The following is a 12,167-nucleotide window of genomic DNA, read 5'->3' as shown; positions in this document are numbered from 1 at the left end:
ATTTGTTTTCAAATTATTCACTTGCAACCTTATTAGTAGCAAAGATTATTTGATTAATCAATATTTTTTAGTACATTATAATTGTACACTTACTTTAATTTAAGAGGATAAATGAAAATTCCTAAATACTTAATATCTTTCAAAAGTTTTAATTCAATTATTCACCTTGAATCTTATGATCAAACTATGCATGAACTTAAATAACTCTTTCTTCACCAAATATTAAAGATAGAAGGAAACAATTCACTTCTTTTGCTTATTAAATTATGAAACAAAGTATTGTTCTATAAACAAAAGTACCAAGACACATCATATTACGCACAAAAAAATCAAAACAAATTCAACCAACCAAAGAAAGTAAATATGATTTATTGTTTTCAATTAAAGGACATTGTGGGATGTAAATATTATTTTGACATTTTATTTAAATTCATATATCTCCAAAAAAAAACAAGGCTCACCATTGGGATTTTTAAAACAAAAACACAAACACAAACACAAACACAAAATACAATGTCTCTACTCATTCATAAAAATTTTAATCTTGAATTTTTATCATCTTCGTAGATAACATTGTTCTCTTTTTGCAAAATATTCTCAAAACATAACTGTATCATAAAAATTAGTATCAAAATAAAGTAAATACAAATAAAAAAAATATAGTGATAGAAGAATAAGATAAACATATGTTTAGGATTTTGCAACATTAAAAATGTCCAAATGTTTTGCATTACTTTAGTTGTTCTTCTACAAAAGATGTCCACAAAATTATGGAAAACATTTTCGGAAAAAAATTTCATGATGTAATAAGATACAATATTGAAATACTAAAAACAATAATGCAAATTTTTTTCTACTTGAATCAATAGACATACTAAAGAGAATGATCCAACAAGACCTATTAAGTTTATTCACTCTGAAACAACTCAAAGCAATATTTACATATCATAATTAATATTTATAGTTTGGTATTATAGTTATTATTAACTACTCCATTATTATATAACTAAAATGATAATCTCAATCCACAATCTATATTTATCTTATAAATACAACTAGTATTCTCCAACAAATACTCGGTAATCATTCATACTCAATATATCAATATAGATATAAATTTTTTTATTAAGTAATCCTAACCAACAAGAGTTTTCAAGCTACCAATTCCGGTAATATCACAAATAAAATAAAAAAAACATAAAGAAAATAATTTATGAAAATGGTCGGAAGAGTAAGATATAGATAAAATCTTGTAGAACATTAAAAAACAAGGAAACACGATAACATTACAATTTATTTATTTATTTACCTGGTACTGTGTGGGAATTGTATTGAATCTTCCTTTTGTGGACTGTATTGAACTTCCCTTTTGTAGTTCCTCATTACATTTTATCCATTGTGGTGGAGTCGAGCCAGACAATATAGTACTTAACCTCATTGTGTATTGGACATCTCAGCATAACCTCATTCAGTATCGGAACAAACCTCCATAATTCAATTTGAATCTAAATATAGTAAACATGATTCAAGATAAAAAAAAAAGTTTGCAATAAAACCCTACACACATAATTGTTAAAAAGTAATTATAATAATCTTAAAAGAAAAAATTTGAATTAATACTTAAATGAAAGATTTAAATATTATAAAAATAATTAAAATGGACAACCTTTTACTAGTTTAATGTGAAGACATGGACTTCAATAATATGTCATCATATTTTTTTATTTAAGTATTTAAAAATCAATAATAAGTGAATGAATTTTGATAATTGTTAAAGCATTAAAACCATTAAAGTTAAAATAAAAATAACCTATGTAAGTTATTTATCGATAATAGATACATAAAATCGTATATATTGCCAAAAAGATATATAAAATTGTAAACCCAAATGACCTGAAAGTGAATCGATACAAAACTTCTGAAGTAGATTTTTCTTTTCTCAGAAACTTTTGATTGAATGTGTGAACAGCAAAAGTAATGATTTATACAAAATCTATTTAAAGGTGTGGAAATCATACTTCAAGCCACCAACAACATTACATCGTTGCGAGAAAAGATGTGTTTTGAAATTTGAAATCAGGATGCATGTTACGGAAAACTCATAACTACCTTCTAAAATTTATTGATTAATAATTTTTCAATACAAATTAAAAATATTATTATAACTACTGAACCTAACCACTGCTGAATTCGTTGAACATTTATTAAAATAATTTTAATTAACATTTATGTTTATTTAACTCAATAAACATATTAAAAAACACGATTTAATAAGATCTTTTAAACATTTTCATTATGAAAACAGTTATATATAGGTTTAATAGGTTCGGAGGTCCCTATATTTGCGGGTTCGTTTCAGTTGGGTCCTCCCATTTTTAAAGTGATCAATTGGGTCCCTAATTTGGTAAATGTGATTCAATAATAGGATCTCCGTTAAATGTAGTTAACGTACGTTAACTTTGTTATGAAGTGGAAGCTGAGGCATCCAGGTGGCATCCTTCGTGGATTTTTATCATTTTTATTTTCCCTTCCATTCACACAGTTAACATCAAAGTAATGACTCTGCTGCTTCAAAATGTAGCTCTCAGAACGCCACTCCCACACCAGCAGCTGCCCCAATTTGGCGCAGCCAAATGTCAGCCAGTTCCCAAGCTCGTTAAACACAGCTGTGGTAATTTTCTCCTTTGAAATAGATAGCAAATGAATGCACACAAAATCTGGCATCTGATACAACCCAAACACACCATTAGAAAATCCAACAAACACCACATCTGATACAACCCGTATGATAATCACATGCTGTCACTTTTGCCCATCCCTGCATAAACCCATCCTTCCTCAATAACTCCCACTTTCCCTTACTCAGGTAACCCTCATCACCATCCTCAACATCAATTTTCTTCCTCTTCTTCACACCATCATTCTCAACAACCTCCAAATTCCTTTCCGCGTCCCTCTCCGGCGTCCCTGGCGAGGGCGGCTCCGAACCCTCAGCCTCACCACCACTATCAGAAGTAAAACCCCAGCTAAATAAGTAACAATCCCTAGTAATCGTATAAGCCTTACAAACTCTACTAGTTTTCGAATTGACACCGAAGAACGAACCTACAACCGAATCCCTGTGCCCTAGGAGCAAAAAGGGTTTTTTCTTTCCACCACTATTCAATTTCTTCAAGCACAAGATTCTCGCGGTTAAATCCTTGGACCCGACGATGAGGTACTTGGAGTCCAGGCTCCAATCGAGGGTGGTTACTTTCGCGTCGAACTCGGCGAAGGTGCGTACCAGCTCGAAGGGGAAGTACTCGCGGCGGAAGGTCGGAGAGCGCCAGATCTGGACAAGCTTTCCGGTGGCGACGGCGATGTTAACTTCATGGTTCTTGGTTGCTTCTCTTGAACATTATCTGTCACCAAAACCAGGAAATTCTTGAACACCGTAGGGTTCTTGGTTGCTTCTCTTGCCTTGGTGGTGATTCCCAGTTTCAGAACATTAATGAGAAACATTGGTTAATAATTTCTAAAAATGATAAAAATCCACGAAGGATGCCACCTGGATGCCTCAGCTTCTACTTCATAACAAAGTTAACGTACGTTAACTACATTTAACGGAGATCCTATTATTGAATCACATTTACCAAATTAGGGACCCAATTGATCACTTTAAAATTAGAGGACCCAACTGAAACGAACCCGCAAATATAGGAACCTCCGAACCTATTAAACCTTATATATATAAGGAACCTATTTGTCATTCATTACAATTAAATTTGGAGGTGCAGAAGAAAAATTGGGAGTGCAGAAAGAACGCTCCTTACTGGAATAAGTACTTGTAGTTGCCCAATATCGAGGCCTTTTTAACAAGGTTGTGATCGTGAAGGAATTGCTATACCACTCTCCCCGCCGCTAAATGCATTCCTCTTTGCATATATCCTTAATTTGTCAAAAATGGTTATCACGTTCACAACCATAACATTTTTCTGACAAAGAGAACCAATTCTGCAACCATGTTGTGTCAAACCAAAAAATTCCCGTGTATGAATTTAACCAAAAGGAATTGTTGCATGTCCATGATCATTATTTTAATCGAGTGTGTTTTCTAAATTCTAACCAATTCATTGCACTTGAGATTTCATTAATTTCAATAGTTACGTTTAATATATTCATTTTGAACAGCTATATTTAGCCTCATTAACTTCTATTTGACCATGTTTTATATTGTGAATGTCACTAAAATTTTTCCTCAATGATAGTTTTTTTTTCTATTTTCTTTTATTCTGCGCTTATCGTAAATAATAGTATTTTGTTTTTTCTGAAATGGATTATAAATTAATGAAAAATAACGTTGCCACAAAAAATATACCATGTTCTCTCATTATCAACATATGGCCTTGGGCCCATCTTTTCACAAAGAGGAAATATCATTGTCAAACTAAAGTGGACTGGTCGAAGGGTCGAATGAGATTTGCAATGATCTAAAGTGAAAAAGGTAAAGAAAATTTTCCTCAAAATAAAATAAGTAAATAATTAACTATTTTAAAAAAAAAGTAATAAAAGGCAATAAAAATAGTTGTTTTCAATACACATTAAGTAAAACATAATGTTAAAATTACATATCCTTTTTTTCCAACCTTTTGAATATTCCAATCCTCATGTATTTGACTCTTCACAAAAATTGTTTTGATATTTTTAAAGATAAAACCCAGTCCAATCTGAAAATGTCCTCCATATCCACATGTGAAACCTTCTTATAGTGAAATAAATATATAAAAAAATAAAAAAGGTTAGTTTTATTGATCACCAACTTGAACCAAACAAGTTCCATTGTCGCCATTAATACACCCAAGTTCCCTTCAAATCACGTACCTATTTTTGTTTGTTATTGAGTGACATGACCCACATCACTGCTCTACCCTTCAATCACTTTCACTCTACAATTACATCAAATGCTAACACCTACAAAATATTTTCATTATCATAATATAAAGTCTATTAACCCTTCCAAGGGTTAGCACATTTTTTAAGTCGTAGGCTAAGTCCTAGAAACTCTTCAGTTTTCTTCACAATAGTTTCGTATTTTCCACATAACACAAAATACATTTGAATAAATTGTGTGTGAACATATATTTTGTTTCTATACATTATAAAAAGAGGTGACTAAAAATTGTTGATAATATAATATATAGTTTAACGATGTTGACATTGTATTAAAATGAAAAATGAGTAGACTAGGCTAATAGCAACGTGAGGCGTGGGTAAGTGGAACCGCACACGTGGCGTAATCACTGATTAAAAAATTAGGTGTGATGTCATCGGTTGCATGGAGGAAATATACGTAGCTACACTCAACACCTATTGATTGCTGCCACGTGCCAAAGATCCAATTGTACCCGAGTTCTCCACATAGCACGTGTCAATTCTTGATTCTTTATTTTTGTACTGTAATTGTATTTGAGGGCCACTCATAATTTCTAGCCGACATCACAATTAATTTAAAAGGAAAAGAAAATATTCTAAAGTTTGGTTTTGCATTTGTGCCCCTGGATTTTTGTTATTATCCACTCTGCCGTGCTTGCTTGTTTATTTATTTGTATTATAGCCAAGAGATTTTAAGATGATTTTGTACAACACAAAACATTAAGAAATGTCTGTGAAGTGAACTCAGCTCCGAATATTAACTAAAGTTGATAAGTTAATTTTTTTTATCTAACTCAACCCTATGTGCTACTAATAATAGGAAGCAATCTAATAATTTAAAAAGAGAAATAATAAGAATCACATTTACTTAGTTGGGTACGTACTACAATAATGATTATTCAACTAGCTAGCTTAACATGTAATTAAGTAGAGGACTTGAGTTCAATTAATGTTATTGAGCATTTATTATTCAGTTATTTTGAACATCAATATAGCGTCCCACTATTAATTGTGCTATTAGAGCAATGCCTTTAGTCTCAATCCACGTTGAAAACAAGTTGCTATAGAGACTTTACCGAGGAAAGAAAGAGGAAAGTGTTGAGAAAAGAAAAGAAAGTGAATTTGCAATTTTTGTTTCTGGGGAGAAAACAGAAATAACGGGAAAGGTGAAGGACTGAAAAAGAAAGAAAAATGGCCATTAAAATATTGCTTAGAAAAGATTTTGCTTTGACGATGAGAAACCTACTGTGACCTTATTTTAGTTCATTCCTTTGAAGGTGAAAGATTTTGCATTTGTGGTGTGTGTGGTCTACACTTATTCCTCCGTTTCCATTCATTAATGACAACCTCATAAAACACAAAACACACAACACGAAACACACTCTCCCATGCTCATGAAACTCTTTGGTTTCACTTTGTTCTTGTCTCTTGCACACTACTTTCCCTTCACTCGCTCCACTACACATAATTAAAAAACCCAACCCCACACGCTCACACGCACGCCATGTTCAACGATCCATTAATCTTGGGTTCAACGAGCCATGGCTCAGAGGATCACGAAGAAGACGATGAACAAGTTAGAGAAATCCATGCCTTAACACCAACTCACCCTCCCCACCCACGTGGCAGACCCTGGGACACCCTTCACACCCACTCCCTATCCGTCGCCAGCACCGACGGTGGCGCCTCCGACAACTTCACCACCATGAGCAGAGAGTTCAACGCCTTGGTTCTCGCAGGCTCCAACATCGACCCCGACAACAACCGCAACCTAACTCCCGTCAACCAAAACAACGTGAACAACAACCTGGGAAGGATCAGAGAAGATGAGTTGATGGAAGAGACGAACCCTCTGGCAATCGTGCCGGATAACCACCCTCTGGACCCGGTTCCCTCGTCCCAAATGGGTGGTGGTGGTGGTGCACGTGAAGAGCACGTGTCGGTGCAGAGGGTGAAGAAGGAGGAGGTGGATACGAAGATATCGGCGTGGCAGAACGCGAAGGTTGCGAAGATTAACAACAGGTTCAAGAGAGAAGACGCTGTGATCAATGGGTGGGAGAGCGAGCAGGTTCAGAAAGCTTCGTCTTGGATGAAGAAAGTTGAGGTAACTTTTATTTTTCTTCCTTTTTTTATTTTTCTCGCGCTGTTACTTACTTACTTACTTGTATTATGTTCATCTTCTTCCTCCTTTATTATATTTTATGTGTTTGTGTGTGGTGATTATTCTTAGTGGGTTGAATGGTTTCTTTGTGGTTATGATTACTGTTATTATACGCTTGAGACTGAAACAGGCTTGGATTCATTCATCACGGTCCAATCAGTACATGGTCAGGTTAACTTTGAAATTAAGAAGAAAACTTAGTAAGATTGGCTAGGAATGATTGCAGCCATGATTGATGATTGCCTTATTATTAGTATTATTTTTATTATTCATTGATTTATATGTAGAAGAAAAGGTGGGGAATTATTTTCCCTTGGTTGTTGAGGAACCACATAAGGAGGGAAAGAAAACTAGTACTAAAGTAAGTATCTTTTTAATCATTGGTAAAAAAAAAATATTTTTATGCATTGATGATTTGTTTATGCATGAGTTCAACTGAGATTAAAGGGTGATTTTTTTTTATGGATGAATAGAATTATTCAGTGTGCTTTTTAAGGAATGTTATAGATGAAAAAAAAAAGTTTAACGAGACAAGTCGAATCCAACACCTATGTGTGTATTGCCACCAAACAGTGTCAACCGCAGGTACCTTTGTATCTTGGTCGTATGAATGTTTTTGTTTTTTTCATGCATTCCCATGGTTTTGGTAATTTATAATAGCGCAGGTTCAATGTCCAAATCATGATAAGCAGAAAATGATGTACGGGAAATATGAGTCTTTGAAAAGTTGAATTACGACTAATAAGTTCTTTCTTCAACATTCAACCTCACATTTATTACCTTCTCTCTTTTCCTTGCATTTGCAATTTTATACTAAAACATCATCCACCTGCTATCAACTTCAATGATGGTACATTCTTTTGGTAGCATAACCTATAGTGATGTGAAAACTGCAATACTAAATGCCTTATTATTGAAGCTAACGACTTTTACATTGAAAGCAGAAAAAAAGTGGAAATGTGTTACCCACCAGCCAGTTAAACTATTTGATTTCATGTTAATTTTAACTAAAACTACGTGTCCGTGCAGTAAAACAAAACGTTGACTAGAGCAGATTTGGTTGTGTGCAATAAGTTATTACAGTTTTTGTCGATGATGAGTAAAAAATGTGGCGTATTGTGCAGAGGAAGCTGGAGGAGAAAAGGGCAAGAGCAATGGAGAAAATGCAAAATGACATAGCAAAAGCTCATAGAAAAGCAGAGGAGAGAAGGGCATCAGCAGAAGCCAAAAGAGGAACGAAAGTGGCAAGGGTTTTGGAGATTGCAAGTCTCATGAGAGCAGTTGGAAGACCTCCTGCCAAAAAGTCCTTCTTCTAAAGATTTCACATTTCGAAAACCCTTTTGAAACAGAATTTTAGAGATAAAGGAAAATAAAAAATAAAAGGAAAACCAAATTGAGAGAACATTACTTGATGGCATAGTCTATAAGAGCCCCTTTTCCTTTTTTCAATTGGCTAAAGGGTGCAGCACTATGAAAAGAAAGAAAGAAAAAAAGTGCAGATGAGGGATATGTGTCATATTATGTGAGAACCAATTGGAGTGTTTGTAAGTGATTGCAGTGTTTGAATGAAGATGATGAGTGGTGACACGCTTATTTGATTGTGGTGGTTAATAAGCACTTTTGTGTTTTGTACATTAAGATATTGCTTCTTTGAATCATCACTACCAAATGCTCATCTTACCTACCTAACCCTGCCACCTCCTCACCTGCATTACTACTCTTTTCTTTATATTGATTATGGTTTACCAAACTCTGCTCCGACAAATCCATCTAATCTCTTGTTAATTCTTAAATCATGTCACAAAAAGACAAATTGTTTGTTCCTTGGCTTGTCAAGTTATGAGTTACAGACCATTCTAAACATCTAAGTAATTGCATGCTTAACACTCTAGTATTAATGCATATATGACTTTGATGTTAAGGTGAGTTTTCTTCATCTGTAGGAGCCTACACAGATACCTTGAATTCTGCGGAACACTATATATTACAAATAATCACTTAACCAATAAACAAAAATGGATATTACTTCCTGCACACCCATACTATCTCATTACATTTATTAGATTAGAAATAAAACAAATTTAAAATATATAAATAAATATAAATTTTATTTTATAAATTGATTTTATGAAATTAAATTAAATTTAAAGTTAATTCTTTTAATATAGTATCATATTTATGGAATATAATTTATATATAAAATTTGATATATTTTAGATTTGTTATTCCATGTCAAACCTTTGAAAATGACATCTGGAAGGGAGGGAAAAATGTCTCAACCAAAAGAGATTTAACATTTTATAGAATTTCCCAAACCACAGCTCATCTCATTTTCTCAGAAATCTGCATCTCTCTAAAACTCAAGCCTCTACTTTTTCTCCTCCTTCTCTCTAGAAATTCTTCATCCCTTTTCATTCTTTTCTTCAACCAGTCACTGTTTAAGCAAACTAAGAGTGAAGATCATTGTTTTCCACCGATCAAAATCAAGCTTAGAGTTGGTAAGTTCATTCTCTTCTTAGAATGGTTGTTTTCTGTCACATGCACGATAGCCTACTGGTTGCATGTGTTCTTCAACATTCTTTTCCCTTTTCTAACTCCATTTTTGGTCCATTGGGTGGTCTTTTCTCACAAATCGATGAACTGTAGGCATTCATAGGAATTTCTGGTGGTGATCGTGTATGCAGTTGTTGAAGTTGTCCGGTCCGATTAAGAGGTAAGGGAAGCTAGCTAATTTAATTACTTAGTTTTGATGCATGAAACTGTTGTTTGATGATGTTGCATGTATGTGAAATTGAATTGTTTGATGTTCGGTGATTTTGGGTGTGGACTGTTATATGCTATGTTCATGAGGTTTGGAGTTTCTGTATGATTATGGTTCAGTGGCCGAGTGAAATTGGTAAGGTTTGGTGGTGATCATAATTCTGCAGTTATTCTGCGGAATTTTGTAGTTTGCTGAAGGTCTTTAATTGACCGTTCGGCTTTTCTCTAGTGCTCGGTCTTAACTGAGTTCTGCTATTGTGGATTCTCAATTAATGACCGCTCGGTCTAGTGTTGATTTTTAATTTAATATAGTGTTTGGTCTGTCATATATTGTAATTCTTAATGACCGCTCGGTCTTGGTAGTGCTCGGCCATATGTCAGTACTTAGTTTCAGTAGTGCTCGGTGATGCACTAAACACTCGGTCTCATCATATTACCAAAATTATGTAACTGAAATTGAAACAAAGAGTGTTCGGTCTAAGCTCGTAGTATTTGGTTTAAGCTCTTAGATTTTGATTATAAGCTTTAGTATTTGATTACGTCCAATTATAGATGTTCTATAGTATTCAGTCAATTCTTTGGATTCTGTCTAGTAAATACAGTTCGGTTATAGTCTTTGAATAATGAGAAAATGTTTTGTCTCACAATAAGTAATTAGTTCAACTAAAGTGTTTAGCCTGGTTATAACGTTCGGCATAAGCCCTAAGTGTTCGGCCTAAGCCTATAGTGATTAGTCTAAGATAATAGTGTTCGGTATGATCTATTAGTAGTCAACATTAATCAATAAGTGTTCGGTTGTTGTTCTGATGTCCAGCTTCAAAGACGTTCGACTCATGTTTGAGTTTCACTTTTTCATAGTATTTCGTTCAGTCAAGTTCACCAAAGGGAAACTGTGACACCCGGGCACTAACGAGGATGGGGAGTGATCGCCGATGCAAGAGGCACGAAGTGCAAGGGGCACTGACAAGGAGCGGCTCCTGGCAGGCTTCCAATGGAAGGGGCACATGGACGAATCGAACATACACCGGAATGAGAGGGATCTAGAGACTGTGTAGGTATGAAACTATACAGTTGAAGGATAACTTAAAGGGATTGATTTGGCTACTTATATCACCAAATGCATGTTGTTAATGAAGTATAATATTTAAAATGTGATATAAATGAAATAGTATGGATATGAAGAAGTATGATGTGATTTGTATTATATGCATATGGACGAGTGTTCCAAGGAGGAATATCTTAGAAATGATTATGGAATTGTAAAGTATGAATATGGTCAGGCTAAGATGTCGTTCATCCTGACATTCTAATGGTCACCGAGTCTCAAGTAGAGAATGGTGGTGCATGTGGTGAGAATAGCAGGAGGCCTGGTTGCGTATAGCTTGGGGTTCCAGCTATCGGACTAAACTCATGTGTAGACTTGGGTTTCCAGCTACAGTGAGGGATGAAGGGCTAACCTCGTGTGGCGGCTTGGGTTTCCAGCTATGGTAATTCTGATGGTTTTCCAATGTCCTTTCCACGAGTGCAAGAACGTCGTAGCTACATAATTCATACAGTCCGGACAGTCAAAGTGAAAGTGGTCGGTTATAATATGTTGGTGTGATTTTTGTAGAAGTATGATTGTTTCATGTGTTCTGTATGAAGTGAATGTTTAGAGAGTTAATTAAATTACACTAGCTTACCCTTATTTTTCTGTCTTGTCATGTTGTTCGTTCGGTCGCCGTTGTCCTTGCAATGATCACCCTTTGGGTATGAGTAGAGTGTGCAGAAGATAGTCTGGAGCATGCGCTGGCAGGAGAGGAGGGTTTTCCGCTAAGAGTAAGACTGTTTGGTCTTGTATTTGTTTTTGTTTTTAGTATAGGACCGTTCGGTGTAATACACTGTTGGAGGACCGTTCAGTTGATACACCTCTTGTATAACCGATCGGTCTGCTTTTATGATTTGTATTAGTATAGATTTCTATAAAGTTTTAATTTATGATTATTTCAGGATATTTATAAGTTAGCTTTATTTTCTGTGACTGTTCTATTTTATTGTAAATGTAAGGATGCTTAAGTATAGTTATAGCTATATTTTTGAGATGTTACATTCTGAGTCATTATAGGATCACCCGTCATTTCATGTTTTAGAAAATTTATTTTGAAAACTCGTTTCAGAAAATTTGTTTTCAAGAGTGAATAATAGAAGTCAGTTGAACTTGAACGTAACATTGTCGTTTCGAAAATAGGGGTGACGAAGAAATTATGTGGTGCAGGAAGCAAAGCCAAAAATTATGAGAAACCTGGACAAAAAATTATTTGAATATGATTTATTAATTTTCATTTTATCTTTCCAA

General features: G+C 34.4%; 1 protein-coding gene across 1 annotated transcript; it reads left to right on the top strand.

The window, feature by feature from the left end:
• The first annotated feature begins 6,198 nt into the window (after positions 1-6,198).
• Positions 6,199-8,704, top strand: LOC124826484 (remorin 4.2-like). Its single transcript, XM_047299313.2, has 2 exons — positions 6,199-7,015; positions 8,197-8,704. Exons 1-2 carry the CDS (start codon positions 6,416-6,418, stop codon positions 8,386-8,388), a joined length of 792 nt encoding a protein of 263 aa, XP_047155269.1. The 5' UTR covers positions 6,199-6,415; the 3' UTR covers positions 8,389-8,704.
• Positions 8,705-12,167: the final 3,463 nt, after the last annotated feature.

This window comes from Vigna umbellata, chromosome 5, assembly GCF_029865625.1.
Source record: "Vigna umbellata cultivar VRB3 chromosome 5, Vumbellata_1.0, whole genome shotgun sequence".
Classification (NCBI taxonomy): Eukaryota; Viridiplantae; Streptophyta; class Magnoliopsida; order Fabales; family Fabaceae; genus Vigna; species Vigna umbellata.
This window is presented reverse-complemented; position numbering and strand designations above follow the sequence as displayed.